General features: G+C 34.9%; 1 protein-coding gene across 1 annotated transcript in view; it reads left to right on the forward strand.

The window, feature by feature from the left end:
- The window catches only part of LOC109102753 (dedicator of cytokinesis protein 4-like), a 47441-nt gene extending 23623 nt beyond the window's left edge, over window positions 1–23818 (forward strand). The window contains exons 22-44 of the mRNA XM_042736293.1: window positions 1–10; window positions 101–186; window positions 1370–1396; window positions 1532–1627; window positions 2332–2392; window positions 2592–2685; window positions 2767–2915; window positions 3710–3796; window positions 4139–4243; window positions 4347–4488; window positions 5588–5754; window positions 7176–7262; window positions 8285–8461; window positions 11024–11107; window positions 12317–12436; window positions 12518–12642; window positions 13533–13653; window positions 14071–14152; window positions 16046–16152; window positions 17945–18017; window positions 18726–18821; window positions 20132–20193; window positions 22816–23818. The exon at window positions 1–10 is cut by the window's left edge and continues 139 nt beyond it. Of these exons, the coding sequence (XP_042592227.1) occupies window positions 1–10; window positions 101–186; window positions 1370–1396; window positions 1532–1627; window positions 2332–2392; window positions 2592–2685; window positions 2767–2915; window positions 3710–3796; window positions 4139–4243; window positions 4347–4488; window positions 5588–5754; window positions 7176–7262; window positions 8285–8461; window positions 11024–11107; window positions 12317–12436; window positions 12518–12642; window positions 13533–13653; window positions 14071–14152; window positions 16046–16152; window positions 17945–18017; window positions 18726–18821; window positions 20132–20193; window positions 22816–23238 (2581 nt within the window). The 3' untranslated portion in view covers window positions 23239–23818. The remainder of the gene's footprint in view (window positions 11–100; window positions 187–1369; window positions 1397–1531; window positions 1628–2331; window positions 2393–2591; window positions 2686–2766; window positions 2916–3709; window positions 3797–4138; window positions 4244–4346; window positions 4489–5587; window positions 5755–7175; window positions 7263–8284; window positions 8462–11023; window positions 11108–12316; window positions 12437–12517; window positions 12643–13532; window positions 13654–14070; window positions 14153–16045; window positions 16153–17944; window positions 18018–18725; window positions 18822–20131; window positions 20194–22815) is intronic.
- Window positions 23819–24660: the final 842 nt, after the last annotated feature.

The following is a 24660-nucleotide window of genomic DNA, read 5'->3' on the forward strand; positions in this document are numbered from 1 at the left end:
CTTCAAACAGGTCACACAGCACCCCCTTCTGGTCACTAATGGGACATGCAAATATCTGACTATAGCGCTTATAATGCCATATTTGCATTATTTGTAATAGGTGGAGGCAAAACTTATCGACAAGCTGGACAGCTTGATGTCGGAGGGGAAAGGAGACGAAACGTACAGAGAGCTCTTCAACAGCATGTGAGTGAGAGAACACATGCATGAACAGATAAACAGCTATACATACACATACTGCTGGTCCTTAGTGGACTGAATTTGGTTTAGAGAGCAACGGGTAGATTAGCATAAATCAGTGAGATGAATCTCACGAATCTCATCCATCTGTGGGTCAATCTGTGATTGTTTTTTATTTATTTGTGTGACTGTGTGTGTCAGTGATGTGAAAAAGTGTTTGCTTCCCATCTGAATTTCAATTTCTGCACACTTTTAACATTTTATGAGATCAGATTAGATTGTGGATTATGGTAGAAGTGTTAAAAAGGAAACACAAGTGTTGTGCTTTTTTTATTGGTGTTTAAAATTGCAATTATGCAATCTTCCAGTCTTAATTAAATGCATGGAAGATTTAACTTTAGTTTTTGTCTTCATGAAGGGTCACCTTTTATAAATAAATATATATATATATATATATATATATATATATATATATATATATATATATATATATATATATATATATATATATATATGTATATATATATATATATATATATATATGTATATGTGTTTGTACTGTATAATGCATAATACATCAGTAGGCCTCAGGTGGCATACGATTTACTGCTTTAACAGTATATCTGAATATTATATAAATTGTTAATAGTATTAATCAGAATAATTTTTCCTTTAAGTATTCATCAGTCTTAGCTGTAGCCTGTTTAAAGTTTTCAAGCTTCATAGCAGGTTTATATACAGTATAAGCATATATAAAATAATATATTAAAGTGTTATATAAATGCTATTTTATTTTGTGAGTAAATAAATATATAGTAAATATTAATGTTTTCTCATACAGTGAACAAATAAATAGTAAAGTAATACATATTTATTATATATAATAAATATGTATTAGCTGTTTTACAGTAGAGTCTGTTTCATAATAAATGTCTTTTTTTGTTATTGAGGTTCATTTTCATACACTCTACAGTAAGATATATATATATATAAATTAAATGTTAATTTAAATTGATGATAATTGTATTGATTTTGGGTTTTTGGCGTGGCAGCTGATTTTATTAATTAACTTGTGCATCCCTCTTCATTTCTCTGCTTTCTACTAACTGTACTAACTGAGTTTGAGTGGCTGGTGTGGACATTTAAACTATTAATATGAATTTGTTTTGTTTATGCTGCTCTGGACTAGAATTCCTCTGTTCGGTCCGTATCCTAGGTAAGATGATCACTAAACACTGTTCTGCTGGACAGGTGTGTGTGTGTGTGTCTGTGTGAGTGTGCAGGGCATGATGGGTAATATGGTGGGCAGCAGTATGACTCGTTCTCTGCCGTGTTCATTTTCTCTTGTCAGTCTGTTGAAGAAGATTGAGAGAGAGACGTGGAGAGAGAGCGGGATATCCCTTATAGCCACAGTCACACGGCTGATGGAGCGACTGCTGGACTACAGGTGAAAAATACACCGATGTACACAAAATACAAATACAAGATATAAAATACACTGCCCTTTTGAAAAACTTCTGTTCAAATAATCGGGGTCAGCACTTTTTTTTTTCTATGTTTTGAAAGAAAATAATACTTCTATTCTTAAAGGATAGATTAAACTAAAAAGAGATAGTAATATATATATATATATATATTTATATTTATATTTATATTTCTTAATATTTCTTGAGCCCAAATCAGTATATCAGAATGATTTTAGAAGGATCATGTAACACTCAATACTGGAGTAATGAATCTGAAAATTAACATAACATGAATAAATTACATTTTAAAGCAAATTAAAATTGTAATAATATTTTAACATATTGCTGTTTTTACTTGCTAAGCATAAAATATGTCTTTCAAAAACATTAAAAAAATCTTACTGACCCCAAACTTTTGAACATTGCTGTGCATTGAAACACTTACTGCTTGAAATATATTTACTCCCCAGTGTGATATATTGTAGTATTTTTGCATTAAACTTTATTGAATCTACTTATTGTTTCATCTCACTTTTTTATTGTTAGAAAAAATAAATAAAAATAAAATATGTATTTAAGTTAACTTGGACCTAACCTGAAGGTCAAATGTATTAAGTAAATGAAAATTCTTCATTGTTTAATTTCTGCCCTTCTGGCTCATGGATGCACTCTTTCTGTTTTACAGAGACTGTATGAAGTTGGGGGAAGTGGATGGAAAAAAGATTGGCTGTACAGTCAGTCTGCTGGTACATTTATTTATCTTTTGTGCCATTTTTTGTCAGTATTATTTACTCTGTACTTGCCGGGAAACATTTAAGTCTTTTCATCGCTGTATTGTGGACTTCCCATTCCCATTGAATTTGTTCATAGTAACCAGGCCCACAGTGAAAGTCACTCAAAGCACTTCATATCCACAGTCCACCACTCTTTGTCTCATTTCTGCAGAACTTCTACAAAACAGAGCTGAATAAAGAGGAAATGTACATCCGCTACATTCACAAGCTGTATGACCTGCATCTGAAAGCACAGAATTACACAGGTGCTCAAGCATGACATGAACCAGAAGTAGTTTGAAGATGCAGTTAACAGATATATTTTGATGACGTGTTTATGTGTGCAGAGGCCTCATATACACTTCTGCTGTACGATGAGCTGTTGGAATGGTCTGAGAGACCCTTGCGGGAGTTTCTGAGTTACCCGATGCAGAGCGAGTGGCAGAGGAAGGAGTATCTGCATCTCACCATCATCCAGAACTTTGACCGTGGAAAGGTCTGAGTTTTCTGCCATCCTCCCCGTTTCTGTGTCACGTTTCTTTTGTTTCTCTTCATGTGGCTCCTCTCGGCCTGCTATTAAATTATCAATGTGTGTTCATCAAAAAAAAAGAAATCAGTAATTTTTTTTTTTTAGCTTTAAGAATTCATCTACAGTATATTTCATTCAGAATTTAGTGTTTGATTACTTTATCCAATTTCTGTATATTTCCTACTTGGTGAAGGGCACAGATAGCTAAATATGACATTTATTATATTAGGGTTATGTGAAGATTGTTTTAAGTTCACTTAAATTAGAATTAATTGTAATTTTTTTAAGTCTAATAAATGTTAAAATTGAAAGCTATAATGTTGAATGGCTATAGTCAATGGTTAAATATTAGGAAAAATTAAACAATTTCCTTGAGACATCAGTAGTATTTGTATCAGTGATATTCGCCTTCAGTCATAAAGAAAAATGCCATTATACAAATATTGCAAATATACTGTCTTTGTCATTTCTACATTAATTTGAAGAAGAATGTGAAAGATTGACAGCACTAATTTTAATCATTGTTCGTTTTTTTTTTTCACGTCAAGATTGACAAAATAAATTAATATAAATATATATTTTGTAGGAAAATATAAACTGCATTTTATGTTATGTTATACCATCTTTTGCATTTGATCCCTCCAAATCTTGCATATTTGTGGAAGTCCTTGGTTCTCAAAGTACTGATGGTGCTCTAGTGGCTCCTGCTGGTCAGTTATGAAACTGCATGTGAACTAAAATACCCCTCTCTACCCCTTTAGTGTTGGGAGAATGGCATCCTCCTGTGCAGGGAGTTAGCGGACCAGTACGAATCCTACTATGATTACAGAAACCTCAGCAAAATGAGGGTGAGTTAAAACACTTTATGTAATATGACGATATCTTAACAGGATCTTAACATAAAATTACCTACAATTACAGTACATATCAACCCCTAACTTGCAGCTTGGCTGCATTGTAGATCATTTCACATGCAAAAAATGTTAATCATAACCGAGGTTTAGAAAGTATATATAAAAAAACCCTGTCTAATTCAAATGAGAATGTAGAAATTGTCATCTACAACTAAACTGTCATTTTAGTGCAAGAAACTTTAACTTTCAGTTGATTAAATGCATCAAATGTGTGCAATATGGCTCCTTTAGCTGAAAAACTGTATTTTCTGCTAATTATTTGACTGCAAATCACAGATGATGGAAGCTTCGTTTTATGATAAAATAATGGACCAGCAGCGTCTGGAGCCAGAGTTCTTCAGAGTGGGCTTCTACGGCAAGAAGTTCCCCTTCTTTCTAAGGGTATGACATCCTGCAGCATATCAGACGTCACTGTCAGTAACTCTGAAGTCCACTTGGTGTCAGTATTAACCAGAATGTTTGTTTGTGTGTGTGTGTCATACAGAATAAGGAGTTTGTGTGCCGTGGTCATGACTACGAGCGTCTGGAGGCGTTCCAGCAGCGCATGCTCAATGAGTTCCCTCATGCCATCGCAATGCAACACGCCAACCAGCCTGACCAGACCATCTACCAGGCTGAAGCCCAGTGTATCCTCCAACACCTCTTGAACACCAGAGAGTCTTATACTTGCACATTTATTTTTTTTGAAGAGTTGTTGCATTGTGTAGTTATTGTCCTAGGTCCTTTAACTCATGTCAGTTAGCCCTAACTAACTGATTTACTAATTTTACTATTAGCAGCACAAATGCATGCAACACCATTACTATTGCTTATAAATTTGAACAAACCCCTAACAGTATAAAGTATTGAACTTTAGTGTGCAACACAGATGTTTCTATTCAGTAAATCTGGCAGAATCCTGCTTATTTAAGCAGTTTATCGCAAAATTCTAGGTTTTGAGTTCTATTTGGTGAGGGTTAAATTAGCATTTAGATTTAAATGTGACACCCTAATATATTAATTCTCAATAGCACATTGCAGATAACTTATAATTTTTTAAAAAGTAAAATTTCGGCGTAATATCTCAAAAGCCACAAAAATTATTTTCTGTATGCTGTATACAGTGTCAATGCACAATGCATTGTAAAGCAGGCCGTACTATATTTTTCAGAACAAGCACAAAGCCAGAACTGCCTGGTTTAAATACACGTCCATGTGGCTGAAAATCAATCCCCTCCCTCTCAGAACGCATATCAGGCATGGAGACGGTGGGTCACAGGAGAGCATTTGTTCAGTCGATGAGACATGTACCTGAAGGCCAGGCGCTCGGTGAATATGTGACGTCCTCTTCAGCACAATTAGAGCAGACAGGGCCGGTCAAACTACATGAGCACAGCGTTTTGTTATCCAAGCCGGCGATTAATCATTGGCCTTCTTGGACGTCTGCCTTGCTCAATTCATATTTATGTGCTGATGAGACCTCACGTCTGTGAGGCACAAGATGTTGGTTATTTAAACATTTGCGGAGGATGATTTCCAACTGTACTGTCTGCTTTTGGACTGGGAGTGAAGTAGGAGACACCAAAGCAAAATGTGTTATTAAACACTTACTTTTGTAAAGTTACTGAAAATATATAATATGATGAATTATTTAAATACAGTTATTATTTAATAATAATAAAGTAGACCTTACTATTGGTTATTCAAGAAATGCATTTCATGTTCCTTGACGAATCATTCATGCAGATCTGCAGATTTATGCTGTCACACCAATCCCGGATAGCCAGGACGTCCTGCAGCGTGATGGCGTCCCCGACAACATCAAGAGCTTCTATAAGGTCAACCATATCTGGAGGTTTCGCTATGACCGCCCGTTTCACAAGGGCACCAAAGACAAAGAAAACGAGTTTAAGGTGAGCTAGTAGCCACAGTGTGCTCTTAAATGAATTGTCCGGCCAGAAATTGAAGTTCTGTCATCATTTATTCACCTTTATATCATTCTAAACCTGTATGGCTGTTTTTCTGCTGTTAAACACAAAAGGGGATATTTTGAAGAATGTGCTGGCTACTGTTTTGATTCATTCTAAATATAAAAAAATAGAATGTATTTGTCTCAAAACTGACACCACTACCTCTTTCATGAACTCTTGTGAAAGTGCCAAGAAAATCTGGGGTGCATGAGAAGATATTCAGTAACTTAAACTCAGTGTGCAACACAAACTGTTTCCATTCAGTAAATCTGGCAGAATCATGATGATTTGGTTTCTTACGAAAGCTATTGTACGACTTTTAAGGACTTGAAATTTAATACATGAGTCATATGAATTGCTTTTAGTGCCTATACGTTCATTTTGAAGCTTGAAGGCTCCTGACCATGTTCATTGTAAATGCATGGGCCAAAACTGACCAGTGAATTCTTCAAAATCTCTAGATGGTAGAAAAAAGTCATGAGGGTGAGTAAATAATTTGTGAGTTTTTCATTCTGGGATTTTTCATTCCATCTTTTACGGCATTCTTTTGATGTAATTTTTTTTCTCATCACACTTTTCACTCTTCCTCTTCTCTCTTGTGTATTCATTCCTTCACTTCCAGCATCTGGCGGCCTGTGTGTGTGTGTGTGTGTGTGTAGAGCTCAGGTGTTCTCACACATGCTGCATTATTCACAGCCTTGGTCCAGAGAGACTAATTAAAGTTTTAAGGGCTGAGAGACGCGCTCCTTCCAAATATCATTTCCCTTCCCCTATCACTCAGTATATCCAACATAGACAATCACAGCCTCGGTGTGGATTCGATCCACCGCGGGGTTAGATTTCCCCCAACCTCTGGTGGTTACCGTGTTTGAAATAAACTGTTTAGCCTGCCAGATATTATATTTTCAGAGACACCGGGGGTACTCGCTACTCCGGTCCACTTACCTCACAGTAATAATGCCTGAAAATCTCATTTAGAGGTAAACTTCGGCTGAGACGCTATCCAGATGGTATGATTATTTTGGACTGAGGTGGTTTTGAATATCACAATCAAGCATCTGAAGTTCTTACAGAGCTTCCTCCGTTATACCTGCGCCAGCTCAGGTTAATTCTCAGACTGTGCTGCATGGGAAATGAATTTATGAATGTGAAATTTAATATGTGGAGCAGTATGGCTTAATAAGCGGACTGTGTTGCTGAGAATGAGCTGTTTAAAGTGTAGATTAAATGATATGTATTATACATACTAGAGGAGGAAAGTCACTCGTTCATTGAATATGTTGTAACCGCTTTGCCTTATGGGATCTCTTGGACTTTCTCTGACGGTTGATGTTGGTTAATGAGCATTTGCTTTTGAATTTCAGAGCTTGTGGGTAGAAAGAACAACGTTAACGCTTGTTCAGAGTCTCCCAGGCATCTCACGCTGGTTTGAAGTGGAGAGAAAAGAGCTGGTAAGTAGATCTCTCGTGAAACTTTGCCTTTTGTGTGATTCTCACAACCACAATTAAGGTCAGAAGCAGAAACTCGATGCAATCACAGATGTGAATGTGCAGCCAATGACTGTAAGTGTTTTGTTCTTGTGGTACATACTTATTGTGCACTTCTTTTTTGGGGGGGAAACCAATGTTGATAGTTTCCTTTATTGATATTTACACTATTCAACTTAATTGGTTAAAAATGGAACCATTTGGTGTGTGACTAAAGAGAAACTTAATGTGTAGCAAAATAATCTTATTCACAATAAGGAATGTTATTATATGTGTTGTCAAACGATTAATTGCGATTAATCGCATTCAAAATAAAAGTTTTATTACATAAAATGTGTGTGTACGGTGTATATTATGTATATATAAATACAAACATGTATGTATATATTTAAGAAAAATAAATGTTTATGTATTTAATATATATAATATAAAATGTAACATAAACATAATATATAAATGTATATACATGTAAATATTTTCCATATACATACATGCATATGTTTGTATTTATATATACATAATAAATATACACAGAACACATACATGTATTATGTACTGTAAACAAAAACTTTTATTTTGGATGTGATTAATCGCGATTAATCATTTAACAGCACTAGTATTTACATTTTATAATTCTGATATTAAATGTTATTCTGTATTTTAATATATCGTAAACTGTAATTTATTCCTAATTTTCCACAGCATTAATCCATTCAGTTTTGTTACTTAATATTTTTGTGGAAACCCTGATTTTTAAAACAAATTTTCATAAAGGATTCTTTGACTAATAACAATGTTTATTTATTTAAAATAGAAATAAAAAAGTGTTTATTGTTTTTTCCCCATTAATTTAATGGATCTATGCTGAAAGTATTAATTTTGTGTAAAAAAAAAAAAAAAAAGAGTTTACTGATTTCAAACTTTCGATCCATTGTTTTTGGCTTGTTGGTGAACTTCACTGTTTTCTTGTTTTTTGGGGGCCTCAGGTGGAGGTGAGTCCTCTAGAGAACGCTATCGAGGTCATCGAGAACAAGAACATGCAATTGCGGACGTTGATCACACAGTGTCAAACCGGGCAGATGCAGAACATCAACCCCTTGACCATGTGTCTCAATGGAGTCATCGACGCCGCTGTCAACGGAGGTCTCGCTCGCTATCAGGAGGTTGTATATTATATCTATTCCAAGTCCTCAGTAATGCAAGACCACCTCATGTTTTAAAAATGTATACACACAACGTTGTCTCCCGGTGTCTGGGATACCTTCGGAGATCTAATGTGTTTAGCTTGTCCGAAAGAGAACATCTCGACCGTAACGCCCCTCTGTACTTACAGAAACAGTAGCATTGAAAGAAGAATCATTCCCCTTGTGAAACCCTGGGAAAATCCATAGTATCTCAAAGAAGTCATATTCTGAGCGAATGCAACAGATCTTTCCAGATTGTATGAGCGCTTGTTGCATAGCAACCTTGCTTTAGTGTCACTGCAGTATTTAGCTTGGTAGACTTGGAGAGCAGCTATGAAGAGGAGAGTCGACTGTATTCAGGCGAGTTTGTGTTTGTACGTCTTCCAGAATCTTCATTTGCGTTAAATTCTCTTCATGTAGGCTGAGCGTCTCGAGGCTGAGGGTGTGGGATGAGCAACAGTTAATGTATTTGGACCGCAAACATGACAGCATTGCCAATTAGTTGTTTATTGAGCGTTCCAGCTGTTGGCCTTAATATTTACTTGCGTTTCCGCGCTTTAAGGTCAGCCTTCATGGAAATTCCACTCTGAAATTCCTCTCATTTGCAAGCCCCTTGCTTTTAATTGGCTCATTCTAACGATTTTCAGACTTTCCTGACAGCTACGTCTTCTCCAGAAGTTCAGACAGAAATTAATTTAATACGGGATGTTTGTTCCATTCCTTAATTTTTATGAAGATGATTCACAAATACACAAGCCCATCTGTAATTGTCCTGGAGTTCATTACATTTGAATGGCATTCATCTACTGGTGATCTGCAGGCATAGCAAGTAGCTGCAATTAAATCAAGTAGCATTAGACATTTTAGAGAAAGCTAGTGGTGTTTTTAATTCCTTACCTAAATGCTCACAAACATTCTCAAAAGATCTTGTAGCTCAAATAGTATGCATGGCATTACAAGGTCATCGGTTTCTTTCTCAGGCATAAAATAAATCTTTGGATAAAAGTGTCAAGAAAATCATAGAAGTAATGACAAAACCATTAAGCCATCAAAACCAAACTGATTTATCTGTCATAACATCGCCAACCAAGGAGTTTGTGGAAGACAGTGTCCAGATGTCATTATTTGCAAATGAAACCAAAATTTGAATGTCAAAATTATAATGAAAATACAAAATAGTGCTCATTGGAGTGGACCATTTACACATCTTCAGCTTGATTTCATATTGTTCCCTTCTAATCATGAGTACAAAAATCTGCTGGTAATTGTTCAGAACATCCACCACTGAATTTTTTTTTTTAATTTTTACTGAAAGAAATCTTTCCCAAATTGTGGATTTTTTTTTTTTTGTCATAAGATACATATATTTTTCATGTATATAAACTAATGTGTAATGTGTATGAAAAATAGTGTATAGTAGTGTATATTATAATCAAGACAATGTTACCTGCAAAATGATTTACCTATTTTTTTCTCATTGTACCAAAGCCAAAAAAAAATTATGAAAATATTATTTTTAAATAAACTTAAATTTAAATCAATTTTTTTTTTTCACAATTTAAATGTATTTGTATAATGCTTTATATAAAATACATCTATCCAAAGCAGTGAGTATACTAAAAATGACACTGGCAAAGAAAAATGCACTTAAAAGATATAAATAAAAACTGTTCTGGAACACAATGTACAAAATGTAGGCATGGATATTTATTAATAATAATAATAATAATAATAATAATAAAAAGTTATCACTGTTAACTAGTTGCTTATTAGCATGCATATTACTAGCACATTGGCTGTGTATTAGTACTTATAAAGAACCTATTCTACATGACCATAATTTAAATCCCTTAATCCTACCCTGTACTTAAACTGTAGTTAATAGTTAGTTAATAGTGAGATCTGGAGCTAACATTAAAGTCTAACAAAAAAAAAAAAAGTATTATTTTTTTCTTCCCACAAATCTATATGCATTTGAAAGTTTCCAAAATCGATGACTTCCAGCCGCTTTGTCGCTAAAACTTTTCTCTCTTGTTGTGAGTGCCTTTAGTGATCTGCAGGTGTAGCGTGCAGCTGCAGTTAAAATGGGCATCTGCCAGCAGCATTCGGCTGGTGTTCAGCCCAAATGTCATACTGAAGGCAATGGAAAAATCTGCATGGTGGAATCTTTGAAGTCTGAGATTTTTGCCTCCTGAAGCTTCTGCTCTCCCACTGTTTCTTTGGAGTAACCAGTCCATCGTCCTTGGAACAGATCGGACACAGATACACCGTCTGTTCTTTCTCCTTCCCCCGTAGCTTAGAAGATCTGAAAACATGCATGTTTTTAAGCTCATATTTTTGCACTTCATTTGGTTACAGCGCTTCATGTCCCTTAAAACAGAAAGTTAATCAAGTTTTTACCAAACTATGCATGATATTGTTTGTTAAAGATGTCAAGGTAAATTCTAACTCGCTCCACAAAATATGTGGAGGCTGGTGAGGCACAATGCATTGTGGTTAAGGAGTGTAATTTTTTTTTTTTTTTTTTTTTTTTTCTCGCAGGCATTCTTCGTGAAGGACTACATAATGAATCACCCTGAAGACGGAGACAAAATCGGCCGTCTGCGAGAGCTCATGTTTGAGCAGGTTTGTCTCAAGAAACCAAATCTAATCTACACATGATTTGACACACATTTATGATGATTCGCACTCATCATTCACGTCTGTTTCTCCACCGCCATTTGGGATTTAGCTGTTATGATCTGCACAAGCTGGGTCTCTGTAGGTCTTTCCTTCGTGCCCGTGCTGCTTAGTAACCAGGAACTCTTCAGAGCCGGGCACATGATGCAGTTTTCTAGACAGTAACCATGGACATAAGCCAGTTACAAGCATGAAAGTGAACTTTTAAAGATTGAAGAGTGGTAATCTATTGCTGATCATTAAATTATGAAGCGAGCTGTTTTAAAGACAACATGAGATAAAAATGGGTCCTGTTTGCTGCTTTAATAAATGTCTTTCATCTTGTTGCTCTAGATTTGTCAAATCTTTGATTACATAAAATTCATTCTAAATTTTTTCACAATTTGGACTTTTAAAATTTCTTATAAGTATAGCTTTTTTTTTTTGTAATTGCAACTTTATTTCTCACATTTGACCCTTATTTCTCTCTTTATTGAGACTGAACTTCTAATTGCAACTTTTTGTTGGATAATTGTGAATTTTTTCTCATATTTGAGATTTATTTCTCGCTACTGATTCACAATTCAGACTTTATTTCTTATGTATTTCTTACATTTGAGGTTTATTTCATGCTATTGAGACTTTTTAGGCTTCATTTTTTTATAATTGCAAATTTTTTTCACATTTAAGATTTATTTCTCGCTATGGAGGCCATTTTTCATAATTAATTCTTCATATTTAAGTAATCTTACATTCATTACTTTAGAACTATTTAGATTATTTTTTTTTTAAGATTACATAAATCAGTGATTATTCTTTTTTTTAAATTAGTAAGTTCTTTTTAATAATTGTGATTTAATTGTCTCTTTCTCGCGATTGAAACTTTTTTTTTTTTTTAATTCACAGTGCGGCATCTCCCTGTTACAGCCTTACAGTATACCATAGTTTAGAGTAAATTTTTTTGCATTATTTTAAGAAAACATAGTGGGTGGTGACATTTTTTTAGTCATTAATGTATAACCAACTTTTCAAAATGTGGTCAAATCCCAATGGATAAAATGGAAAAAGTCCCTCCCCACATTATTTAGCACTAAATATTCTGTGCATGTCCCATTGCTCAGGTTAAAATGCATTGTCATTACTGTTGCACATCTTTAAGACTCGTTTCTCTCTCAGGCTCAGATCCTGGAGTTTGGTTTGACTGTGCATGAGAAGTTCGTTCCTCAGGACATGCGGCCTCTGCACAAGAAACTGGTGGATCAGTTTCATCTGATGAAATCCAGCCTCGGCATACAGGTGCATATCAGCAGTCAGATTCTTTCTGATTTCCCAAGCTGTTCCTCGTGCACTCATCTTTCTGTCTTTCCCACGCTCTGGGAGTTTCCAGCCTATGTGCAAGCCAGTCCGATCCACTTCACCAACGGAAGCCCTCGAGTCGGAAGAAACTCTGCGCCCAACATAATGAGTCCAGAGGGAGGAGCGCGTGTGGTGTCACGCCGCAGGTGGCTAGTGCTTAAATCTAGAGAGCAGGATAGCTCATAGAGAATATAGTGTTAATATGTGTGTGTGAAATAAGTAGGGATGGGGGAAAATAACATGCTAACTTCTGCAGTTTATTGTGATTGAATACAATCATTTTTTCTCACTTCCTGTGGATATCATTATATGCTCACATTCGTCCTGCTAACTCCTTAATTATTAAATTAATTTATGAATTATTCATTTATTTATGATTGAAGATGATTATTGTTATTCTAATTGATATTATTAGTAGTAGTATTTGTTGTCGTAGTACTGATAACGAATTAAACACAGATCATGAATGTTATGTTTTTAATTTATTATATTTTTATATAACTTGTCCATTTATTTTTTGTCAAAGTATTTTATGATGGCATGGAAATAAATATCCTAAAATTAAACCTTTGTTTATAGTAATACAAATAATAATAATTATACACTAAATGCATTAAAAAAATTGAAAGCAGAAAATAATCATTATCCATTGAGAAGTCAGTTGGTTTTGAAGTTAGTTTATCTATCAATCAATATTTTAGATTATTGGCCAATTGCGACAGATACCAACATTTTGGCTGATTAGGAGCTAATATTCTTCTAAAATGTCAAAATTATAACTTAATCTTCTTGTAAATTCTACACTAATTTTCAGCAGAATTGTATGCTATTTGTTAAAACTACAAAGATTAACTGATTTAAAAAAGTATCTCCTGAATGTATTTTAGAATTTTTCTCTTGTGATAATTTAAATGGTCTTATATTGCTTTTTGTTAATTGTGTGACTCCTGTTATTCACTTTATTCTCACAATAAAAATGACATAGCGTTAAATAAAAAATGCTAATCTAATTGTGTTTTTATTGTATGTCATGCAGTCCCCTCACCTACCCAGCAGTCAACCGCTACTCTTCATCCTCGCTGTCGTCGCAGGCCTCCAATGAAGTGAGCAACATCACGGGCCAATCAGAGAGCTCAGATGAAGTCTTCAACATGCAGGTGAGTGCATGGGCTGCCATTGGATAACTACTCTCACTCACTCACACACACACACACACAGACACACAAGCAACTCTATTCTCTCACTGTCTTTCATATTTCCTCCTAATCTCCCTCTTTCTGTCTTGTTCTTTTTCTCTGCTTCTTTTTCTCTCCTAATTGCCCTCTTTCTGTTTTCATCTGTCTCTCTCACATCTCCGCTTAATCTTCTTGTCTCGCTCTCTCTTTTCTCTCACTGTGAGAATTGGATTTGTAGGTGTGAATTATAGACTGGACGGACAGATCATTTAGCTTTTTTCTTTTATCCCAGACTCAATGATTATTGTATAACCCATCCATATTATAGACTGACAACAGAGTGCAGAAATCTGTGGGCTCTTTCTTATGTTTCTCACATTTTTTTTCTTGTCTTCCCAGCCAAGTCCATCTACCTCAAGTCTCAGTTCCAATCACTCAGCCTCTCCCAACGTGACCAGCTCGGCTCCATCCAGTGCCAGGGGTGAGAAGAGTCCACCCGCTCTCAGAGCAGCCATTCCAAAACTTTGCAGTATATCTGTATCAAACTTTTATTTCAGTGTTCACACAGCAAAGCTACTAGGGTTTGATGCAGGCACAGTAACACTAGAACTTGTGTTAAATATACAGTGGACTGTGTGCTTGGAATGCACCGACCAAGCTTTCTCATCTTTATTTTTTTAAAATTAATTTGAAGTATTCTTTCATTCTGAAATAAGGTTCAGAGAGAGGTTAGTAAAACCAAATTATAACTTTTTGATGCAAGAATGAAGTTACAGACACTGTTGCACCAAAAAATAATATTTTGTTCTCATATTTGAGACATTATTTTTCATAATGCGGTATCTTACACATGTGACTTTGTATCACAATTTGGACCTTATTTATCATAATTGTGACTATATTTCTTGGAGTTGAGACTTTATTTTGTATAATTCAGACCTTATTTCTCAAATTGCTATATATATTGCTATATATATATTATATATATATATATATATATATATATATATATATATATATATATATATATATATTTTATTTATTTATTTATTTATTTATTTAGCAATTGTGACTATTTCTCACATTTGAGACTTTATTTCTTGTTATTGCTTCTCAGTATTGAGTCTTCATATTCCAACATATGGCATTTCACATTTGCAACTTTATAACACAATTTGGATCATTTATTTTTATTGCGACTTTATTCTGTTAATTGAAAAATTAATTCTCATAATTGAGTCTTTCACAGTGTGATGTATCATACATCAGCGACTTAATAGCACAATTTGGATCTTATATTTGTTAATTGTGACTTTACTTCTTATAATTAAGATTTATTTATTAAAACTGAGCCTTTTTTTCCATAATTGTGTGTTCATATTCCACAATTCAACATTTTCCCATATTTGCAACTTTAAATCACAGTTTGGACTTACTAATAATTTAGACTTTATTTCTCATAATTAAGACTTTCTCACTTTTGAGACTTATTATTCCCAACTGAGTCTTTATATTTTTACAATGTGACATTTAATTTGTGACTTATTAATTTTTTCTGGTAATTTAGACATATATATCAGTTACAAGAGATTATTACTGTTTTTCCCATAATTGCGTTTTTATTTGTCGCAATTACAACTCTTTCTTGATTTAAGCTTTATCACAGTTACCTTTTTTTACTTTTTACTCTGATTCAGAATCAGGCTTCCATAATAAAGCAGATTTCCGAGTTAAAAATAAAATGCTACAGCGAAGCAAAGTTTATGGCCCATTTAATGCTGTTTTACTGTGGGTTACAGAAAGCTGGCGTCCTGATATATAGCAGAACTCTCCCCTCTGTTTCTCTCTTGTCCGCTTTTCCTTGGCCTCTTATCTCCCTCCATCCAGCATGTGTTTACTTGCGGACACCGATCATAAAAACAGGAATATGTATGGAGACATTTATGTAATCTTATAGTCTCCCCTTCACACCCCCCCTCCCCCCACATAGACACCCACAAAAAAGCAGCAGAAAACAAGAACTTCTGGAGAATTACAGACGGCATAAAATGCAGCTTGAAGAACTCTAGACTGATGACTATCACTGGGGTGCATAAGGGAGCCGTGGCCTCCTGTCCTTTGCTGGAGGAGGAAGTTAGTGTTCTGAGCAGGTCCAGGACACTCCTCATGTCGGCTAGACTATCTCTCCCTGCAAAATAACCGTCTGTCACCCCAGCAGAACAATTCTCACCCTAGCAGGAGGGAAAGACGAGGAAGAGCCTTTATTTCATGTGCTGGCTGGTTAGGAATGAAATGAGAGCAAGATATATATGTCTTTTTTTGTTGGTGTGTTACTGAAATCACACCCTTGCTTAGACCTCCTCTCCCTTCACAGGTTCTCCACAGTTGTCAGATAAACGCAAGCATTCCCGAGAGAACTGCCTCTCGCCGCGAGAGAGACCCTGCAGCGCCATATATCCAAACCCCCTGGATCCCGCACAGGTATGAAGATGATTAGAATATCAGTGTTTTTAATATTTACCAGTCTTCAGGTCATATTGGTTTGTTTTTGGAAGCTTTTTTGTTTTCTGGTTGGGTTTACTTCTCTTTCCCGTCTTCCTTGTAAGATTTTCATTAACCGCGTCCTTAAAAAATGACTAGATGGAATTGATTTTGTGAATGTGTCTCAGTGAAATTATTAGGGAAAGTATCTGTGCAGAAGAGTTTCAGCTCAAATCTGATGACATATTCACAATTTTCTTCCAAGAAATTAACAGAATTAAAGCAACACTATGTACATTTTGGCGCTCTAGCGGTTAATAAACATAACTGCACGCATCCCGCGGAAGAACAGTCTAACTGGAGCTACTTCTCCAAGTTTATGTCTATAGCGATTCACGCAGGTATGTGTTCCTCCGCAGCAGTGACGACCCGAACAGGCTACAATAGTCCAAAAATAATCACTTTTTATAAATATACTGTAGTGATTTGGGATAAGACAAAAAGGCGGTTATGTAGATGAATTTATGATGTACTTGCTCTTTATATACATTTGCAAATTTTTAACACAGAAAAAGTTACATAGTGTTGCTTTAAGAATTCCCATATTTAAAACTTTCTTGCAATTTATTTCTCCTAATTGAAACTAGATTTTTCATAATTGAAACATTATCTCTCACAACTTAGACTGTCTCATGAATGAGAATTTATTTGTAGTAATTAAGAATTTCTTGTAATTGAGACTTTCATATAATATAGAATATTTTTTGCGTTTGAGACTTTATTTCTGGTAATTCAGACTTTATTTTTAGCATTTGAGTCTTTATTTATTTTGTAATTGAGACTTAATTTCTTGTAATTGAGACTTTATTTCTTGTAATTCTGATTTATTTCTTTTGTAATTGAGACTTCATTTCTCGTAATTGAGACTTTATTTCTTGTAATTGAGACTTTATTTCTTTTGTAATTGAGACTTCGTTTCTTGTAATTGAGACTTTGTTTCTTGTAATTGAGACTTTGTTTCTTGTAATTGAGACTTTGTTTCTTGTAATTGAGACTTTATTTCTCGTAATTGAGAATTTATTTCTTGTAATTTAAACTTTCTCATAATAGACTAATTTTAGCATTTGAGACTTTATTTCTTGTAATTTTGACTTTATTTCTCGTAATTGAGACTTTATTTCTTATAATTGAGACTTTATTTCTCGTAATTGAGACTTTATTTCTTGTAATTGAGACTTTATTTCTCGTAATTAAGACTTTATTTCTTGTAATTGAGACTTTATTTCTCTCAATTAAAAATTTATTTCTCGAAATTGAGTCTCAATTTCTTGTAATTAGGACTTTCTTGTAATCAAAACGTTATTTCTTGTAATTGAGCTTATTTCAGCTTCAAATTAACAGAATTCCCATTTCAGAATTGTCAGCAAATTCTAATAGGGAGAAAAATTACATCATTTTCACTTTTACCTCCTCACTCTATATCGTGTCTTTCCTCAAAAATTTTATGTAACTCTATTTTTCATTCAGTACTGTAAATGTAAATTATGTATAAATTAATGGATAGATGAAATGCCACTTTTTTTTCACTTGTGGGTTGTAGCCAGTTCACGTTAAAATGAAGCCCGAGTCTCTTCTCTGGTATTAATGAAAATAGCAAATAAATAACAAAATATGCATCAATATTAAAAAAACGACATGGATATTTCAAAATGAAACCTTGTAGCCTATAGTAATCGCTGAATGATGTCTCAACGGAACAACCTCATTCATATGACGTGAATCTCTTTCACAGAGGCCGGTTCCACGCCCAGCAGGCGACGCTTCCTTGCCTCGCAGTAACCCCAACATCTCCACCCCCGACAAAGGTGAGCATGTGCATGTGAGCGTATGAATCTTCAGTCTGCCGCCCTGCTGTGAGGACGGTGGTCTGCAGTGACGGGGGTCTGGCGATCAGTGGGCTGGATCTGATGCTTGCCGACAGCTCGCCGCTCCTGTGTGTTGTGACAGCTGTGACTGAAACACCAAAGAGGTTCACCAACAGACTCGAGCTTATTCTGATTGACAGGAAGATGTTGAGGAGATTTCATCATCTTGATTTCATCTGTTCATCCAAGTTATTTAAATTAATAGTTATTTCCTAGTGGGCATATTGACTTGCAGACATACTGGCAACTTTTAGCTTTTCCTTCGTTATTTATATCAAATATTTATTTACATGTCTAAGAGGATTTGCTTGTTCTAAAAGATGGCCAGCAAACTATTGCAATTTTAAATTCATTTAATTTTAATTTCTAGAAAAAACGTCTAATAGGTTTTGGATATTGAATCGTTTCAGGATATCTTTTACATGTAAGACATTACATGAAAAATATTTGTTAAAATATATGTTAAAGTTCCAAAAAAACATTTAAATGAGACGTTTTTCTTTCCTCATTTGATATATTTCCTGATGTAGCAGGACAGTGTCCGTTCTTTTACATCCTAGTCCGGTCAAATCCTGATTTGCTATTGCCAGTCATATTTTGAGTTGAGTTGACTGAATGTAGCTGAAATGCATGTTTTGTGTGTAAAAGTGATGAAGCCTGCACCAAGTAGCTGGAGTCTAGACACGCCGCTCTCTGATTCTAATGGAAAGTGTCCCCCTGTCCCTCCTAGACCACCATACTCGGGTAAAGAAAGAAATCCGCTCCGACCGATCCTTTAGACTCATATAGATGTTTAACTCTCAGATCTTCCACTCTTCTGCTCTAAAGTCTCCTGGTTTCTCGCTTGTCTTAACTTCTACCTCTCCCTTTATCGTGAGGGCTGCCGGGCTCCATATATTTAATGAGAAAAGGCACATCACCTAACAACTGGATCCTTCCCGCACATTCTTTTGTTTATAATCATTCTTGATGAGCTTTCTCGCAGCATTTATGTCTTTAAACTGCATGACACGTTTTTTAAACCTCAATCTGCACTGTTGCTGATTTATTACCTTTCAAATGTTGGTCTGCATTCTCTTTTCTGCATTGTCTTTTATTTATTTTATTATAAATAAAACTGTTGTATTTATTAATTTATATTTGTATTATTTTTATATTGATTTTAATAAGATAAATTGATGTTACATTTCAGAGCTCTATAACTAGTATATTTACCATTGCTTGTTTTTTCTAATTATTTATTAAATTTATAAATATTTATTAAAATAATTATAATATATAATATATTATAGTTATATTATTTATTGTAACTTTCTACTATAAGTATAGGAAACTAGTGTATGTATTTAATGTTTTGTTTTTAAATTTTAATATTATTTTATAATATATCTGCTATTATTATTATTATTATTATTATATAAAAATGAATAAAAAATGTAATATAAAATATTAAAATAAAATTATTAGTATTATTATAAGTATTAGTATTATTGCAATTGTATCCAATAAAAGTGAAAAATGGTCATGAAACAGTAAATTATAACTCTATGACTTCTCTTACATAAGTAGACCTCAAAGAACAAATTACATTATAAAACAATACCATATGAATTTACTACACCAGTCTACTACTCTAATCATGCATAAGAACTGGGATAAGAACTGGATTTGCATTAGCCGACTGACCTTGACACAGTGTTTTCCTGATTAATCGACAGCCGTGACTGTGTTTACTGTCCCAGGCTCCTGATTAGAAGCTGACTGGGGGAAGTCGTGGCTAATGGTTAGAGAGTCGGACTCCCAATCGACGAGTCTCGGGCCGGCAGGAATTGATTGTACAGTTCTCTCTCCACCTTCAGCCGAGGTGCCCTGAGCAAGGCATCGACCCCCAACTGCTGTAAAAAAAAATGGCTGCCTGACAGTGTGTGACAGTGTTCACTGCTCTGTTTACTGTGCCCTTCGGATGGGTTAAATGCCACGAATTCTGTATGGGTCAAGTACTTGGCTGAATGTCACGTCACTTGACTTTCACTTTTTTTTGTGTCCTTTAATAGGATCTCCTGCCAAGACTACACGATCACAGTCCCCCGTGATGACATTATGCTCACCGCAGAAGGTATGACCTTTTCTTGTTGTCTAGGGTGTTTTGTGAAGCGACCTTTGATGTATTTACTGGTGTGGATGTTTACTGTAGCGTCTGGGGACTCGATCCAGGGCGTCTAAACTGAGTCAGATTCAAGTCAATCCAACTGGGCCCACGATTACAGAGGGGCACAGTTTGTGTGTGTCCGTGCCAGTCTTAGGCAGTTCGGTTGGCAGCGATCCACTGCAGACCCTCCAGAAACCTTTAACCCATCTAAAAGTCTTCCATCTCAATGGTGGCATATGCATATTTCAGATATTGAACTCTGGTAACAACTATAAAGCAGAAAGCAACAGAATATATGCACCACCGCTCAAAAGTTTGGGGTCAGTAACATTTTATTTTAAGGAAATAAGTACTTTTATTCAGCAGGGATGCATTGAACTGATCAAATGCGACAGTGAAGTCATTTATAATTTTTACAAAATATTTCTAATTTGAATAATAATAATAATAATTGAAAATACAGCTTTGAATCACAGGAATAAATTACATTTTAAAATATATTACAATAGAAAAGTTATTTTAATTGTAATACACTTTATTTTAAGGTGTCCTTGTTACACGTTACATGTACTTACTATTATAATAACAATTATGCATCATTACATGCAAGTAACCCTAAGCCAAACCCAAATCCTATTCCTAACCGTATAGTAAGTACATGTAGTTAATTAATATTACTCAGTGCTTATATGTATAACTACACTATAACAAGGACACCTTAAAATAAAGTGTAACCACTATTTGTATAATTTGTATTGTATAATATTGTAATAATATTTCACAAAATTACTTTTACTGTATTTTTAATCAAATAAATGCAGCCTTGGTGAGGATAAGAGACAATAAAAAATTTTACAAACCCCAAACCTTTGAACCTTAGTTTGTTTCTCATGTTTTATCTCTGTATCGTTTTTAAGTGCAACGCTGTGTTTTTGTACGATACCAATACAGTAAAGAAAAAATGACAGCTTTACTGAAAATGCAGGGATCAGTATTGAAGAAACCACAGTATTTTTCTTTCAAAGGGCATAATAGTCAAAAAGGGTCACAGATCTTAAAAAAGGTTGGAGATGCCGCTATCAATGTACTTTCATGCCATTTTCCTTTGGCTTTGCAGGGTGTGTATTCAGGTTTTAAGTAAAAGCACATTTTCCTTATTCAGAAAACAGTCCTCAAAGCTGAGCACCGCTGTAATGGCTTCTCAGAAACTCCCACTCAGCAGCGCCTCATTCAGCGCGCATCGTGTTGATAATTACATTCCTTGCTGTTTCCTTAAATCCTTGTCTCGTGCCATGTATTGATTCGTCACCTGGTATTCACCAACACACACATGCTCACTAATCACCATATAAAACTCTACAATCCAACCCGTGTGAACTCTGTTCACATTTAAAGTGTAGATGACTGCACAGAAATCAAATCATTCCTTCTGGAAATCAGAAATCTGTCAAGCTACTGAATTTAAAATACCGAAGCTGAATTTCCTGAAGGAAGTGCGGTCAGTGGGTCGGAAAGGGAAAGCGTAACCTGTGTACAGTTGCTTTCCCCAGAAATAGTCTCATGTCTGAAGCTATACTGTGTGACACATCACACACAAATGAGTGAACACACACATATGAATATAGCTTCCACAGTCAGTCACGGTTGGAAAAACCAACATTAACCAGCGCAAATTTCCATTCTGGTCCAGGCTATTTAACGCTATCCAGCTGAACTGGAAAACTCTGAAATCTCCAAAACATGATTGCATTTTATATTTGAATTAAACGATTTAATAACAGTGTATTTATTCATTTATAGAGATGCACCAGTATTACATTTCTGTATGATACCAGTACCAATGCTATGGCCGCTAACTGATAAGTTGTCAGAATTCAAATTCTATATTTTTTCATTTAAATAAAGTAAAACATTAAGGTATCACATCATTACAATGTACAGTATAAAAAATGCATATTCAATCTGAGAATGGCTGAAGATTGCATATAGCAGTCTTATTCAGTTATTATTAGAAAATGAGCTTGCACAACTAAATATCCAATATAAATCAACATATATCCAATGTCAGCTGATGCTAATAACTTTAAAATCTGTAATAGTAGTCAACGACCATTATGTTCCTAATACATTTTTGTGCATCTTTCTAAATATATTTTTAACTCACTGTTACTGAGATGCAGTGTTCATCACTGTGTGTATTTTGTTTGTAGCTGCTGCACAAAGTTGAATTATCCTAGCGGAAATGTTGTGTTTTGAAGTTCTCTCCAGAGTGCAATCAGACTAAATGCGTTTTATTCAGTGAAATGAAGTCCTAGAAACAGCTGCAGTCTTCGTTGCGGATTTAATTGCCTAGAAATTATTTTCGTAATGAAAAGACACAGTGTTGCCTCGAAATAATAGAGCCAAAATTGCAGAATATTGTGCTTTTGCCTTCCAGTGTACAAATTAGCTCTGTGAGGCGGGATGTTGCTTCTGTTGCAGCTGATGGTTCTTTATTAAGTCTTTCTGCTAGCAGAAAGAGGTAACTTTTCTTTTGCTAACTACATTGTGGCCCAGAGCTTCATGTTTTCTCTCCTCTTGTATTCGCAGACCTCTGCAGCTCCGTTCACCCCCTCACCCACAGAGTTCCAGTCGACGGGGTTGGTGTCGAATTCTCCAGTGCTTTCTGGAAGCTACAGCAGCGGTATCTCGTCTCTCAGTCGCTGCAGCGTCTCGGAGCACTCCGGAACTGAGAACACACCCGCTGACCACGCCCTCCCAAACTCCACCTCCAGCGGATCGGACGAGCTTATTCGGCGGGAGAACAAGACCCCGCCTCCTTACAGCATACACGAGCGGAAAAACCCCCGCAGACAGGTCCCGCTTCCACCGAGCCTTTCGATTCCTCCAAGCATCGACGCGCCACCTGTTCCACCCAAACCTCACCAGATTCGAAGGCAAGACACTGAGCCACGCCGGCCTGACCAGTTTCCCAGACCCCGGCCCATTCCCAGGAAAGTCTCACAGCTCTAACGCTGCACCCTTCACTCCAACCCCACCGTTTGCACTTTTACACTTAACCTCTCTGGGTTTATGAATACAAACTCCCAATTTTAATTAAATGTATAAAGTAGACTGAGGAATATTTTTATTATATTTATATTTAGAGTGAGAGAGGGGATACAGGGGTATGACTGCATTTTATGCACTTTTTAGGTCAGAAATTATAACTCAGCTTGTCAAATTACCCGAGCCCCTGAATTAATTCTAAACCGAACTTGGTACCATGGTATTTTCTCAGATTTTTCAAAGATTTATCAATGCTAATGTGTATTTATAGTGGTTGATACAAGACATGTTTGCCTTAAGAGTCTTTTTATCAATGAGAAATGCACGATTAAAAGTACTTTGTACTTTTTATTAAGACAAAAGGTGCTAAAAGTCATCTAAATTAATGTTAGCACAATATATTCAAGATTGCATTTTCCTTTGGGTCTAAGGCCTATTCACACTGAATGCAAGGAAAAATGTGGGGTAAAATAATGAAATATTAGCACATTCATGGACTTAAGAATTTAAGTCCATAAAGGGGTTGGGGAAAAAATATTTTATATATATATATGCAAATCAGTATATTATGATATATATATATATATATATATATATATATATATATATATATATATATATATATATATGTATATGTATGTATGTATGTATATATATATATATATATATATATATGTATATAGATATATATGTATATATGCATATTCATATATATCTATATATATATATATATATATATATGTATATATATATATATATATATATGTATGCATATATATGCATATATATATATATATTATATGTATATATATATATATATATATATTATATATGCATGCCCTGTGGCTTTATATTTATGCACATTTATTATATATGCATATATTTTATTAGCAGACTTTCAGAGGAGACTGGGTTTATGTCTGTATTCTAAAGGGTTTACAAACTGGAACTACTTACATGTGTCATTTTCATGTTCAAAAAGGGGTGTGCAATTCCAGTACAGAAGTTAAAAGGCTTAAATACCACCAATGAGCACACTGTGCAGCTGCAGTGTTGGCTCTGTAAATAAAAAAAAAAGCATGTATGTCATTGGTCAACCAGTTGTATTTGCAGTCTGATGTGGAAAAAAAAATTAAAAAAAGAATCTGCTTAAAAAAAAAAAAACCTCGGTGTGAATAGGTCTTTAGAAAGGTCGCTGCTTTTGTAAGACCAAGCTACCGTAGTCTCATTTCTTATTACTAAAAATCCACACACACATAGCTTTCATAGGTTCGATGAATCAGAAAAGTTTCACTGTTTGAACTGCCACCTTTGCATTGACTAATGTGAAGTTGTACCTTCAGCCCATTTATGTAATTGGAACGCAATCGTGGGCGAGTCTGTATG

Source organism: Cyprinus carpio, chromosome A4 (genome assembly GCF_018340385.1).
Source record: "Cyprinus carpio isolate SPL01 chromosome A4, ASM1834038v1, whole genome shotgun sequence".
Classification (NCBI taxonomy): domain Eukaryota; kingdom Metazoa; phylum Chordata; class Actinopteri; order Cypriniformes; family Cyprinidae; genus Cyprinus; species Cyprinus carpio.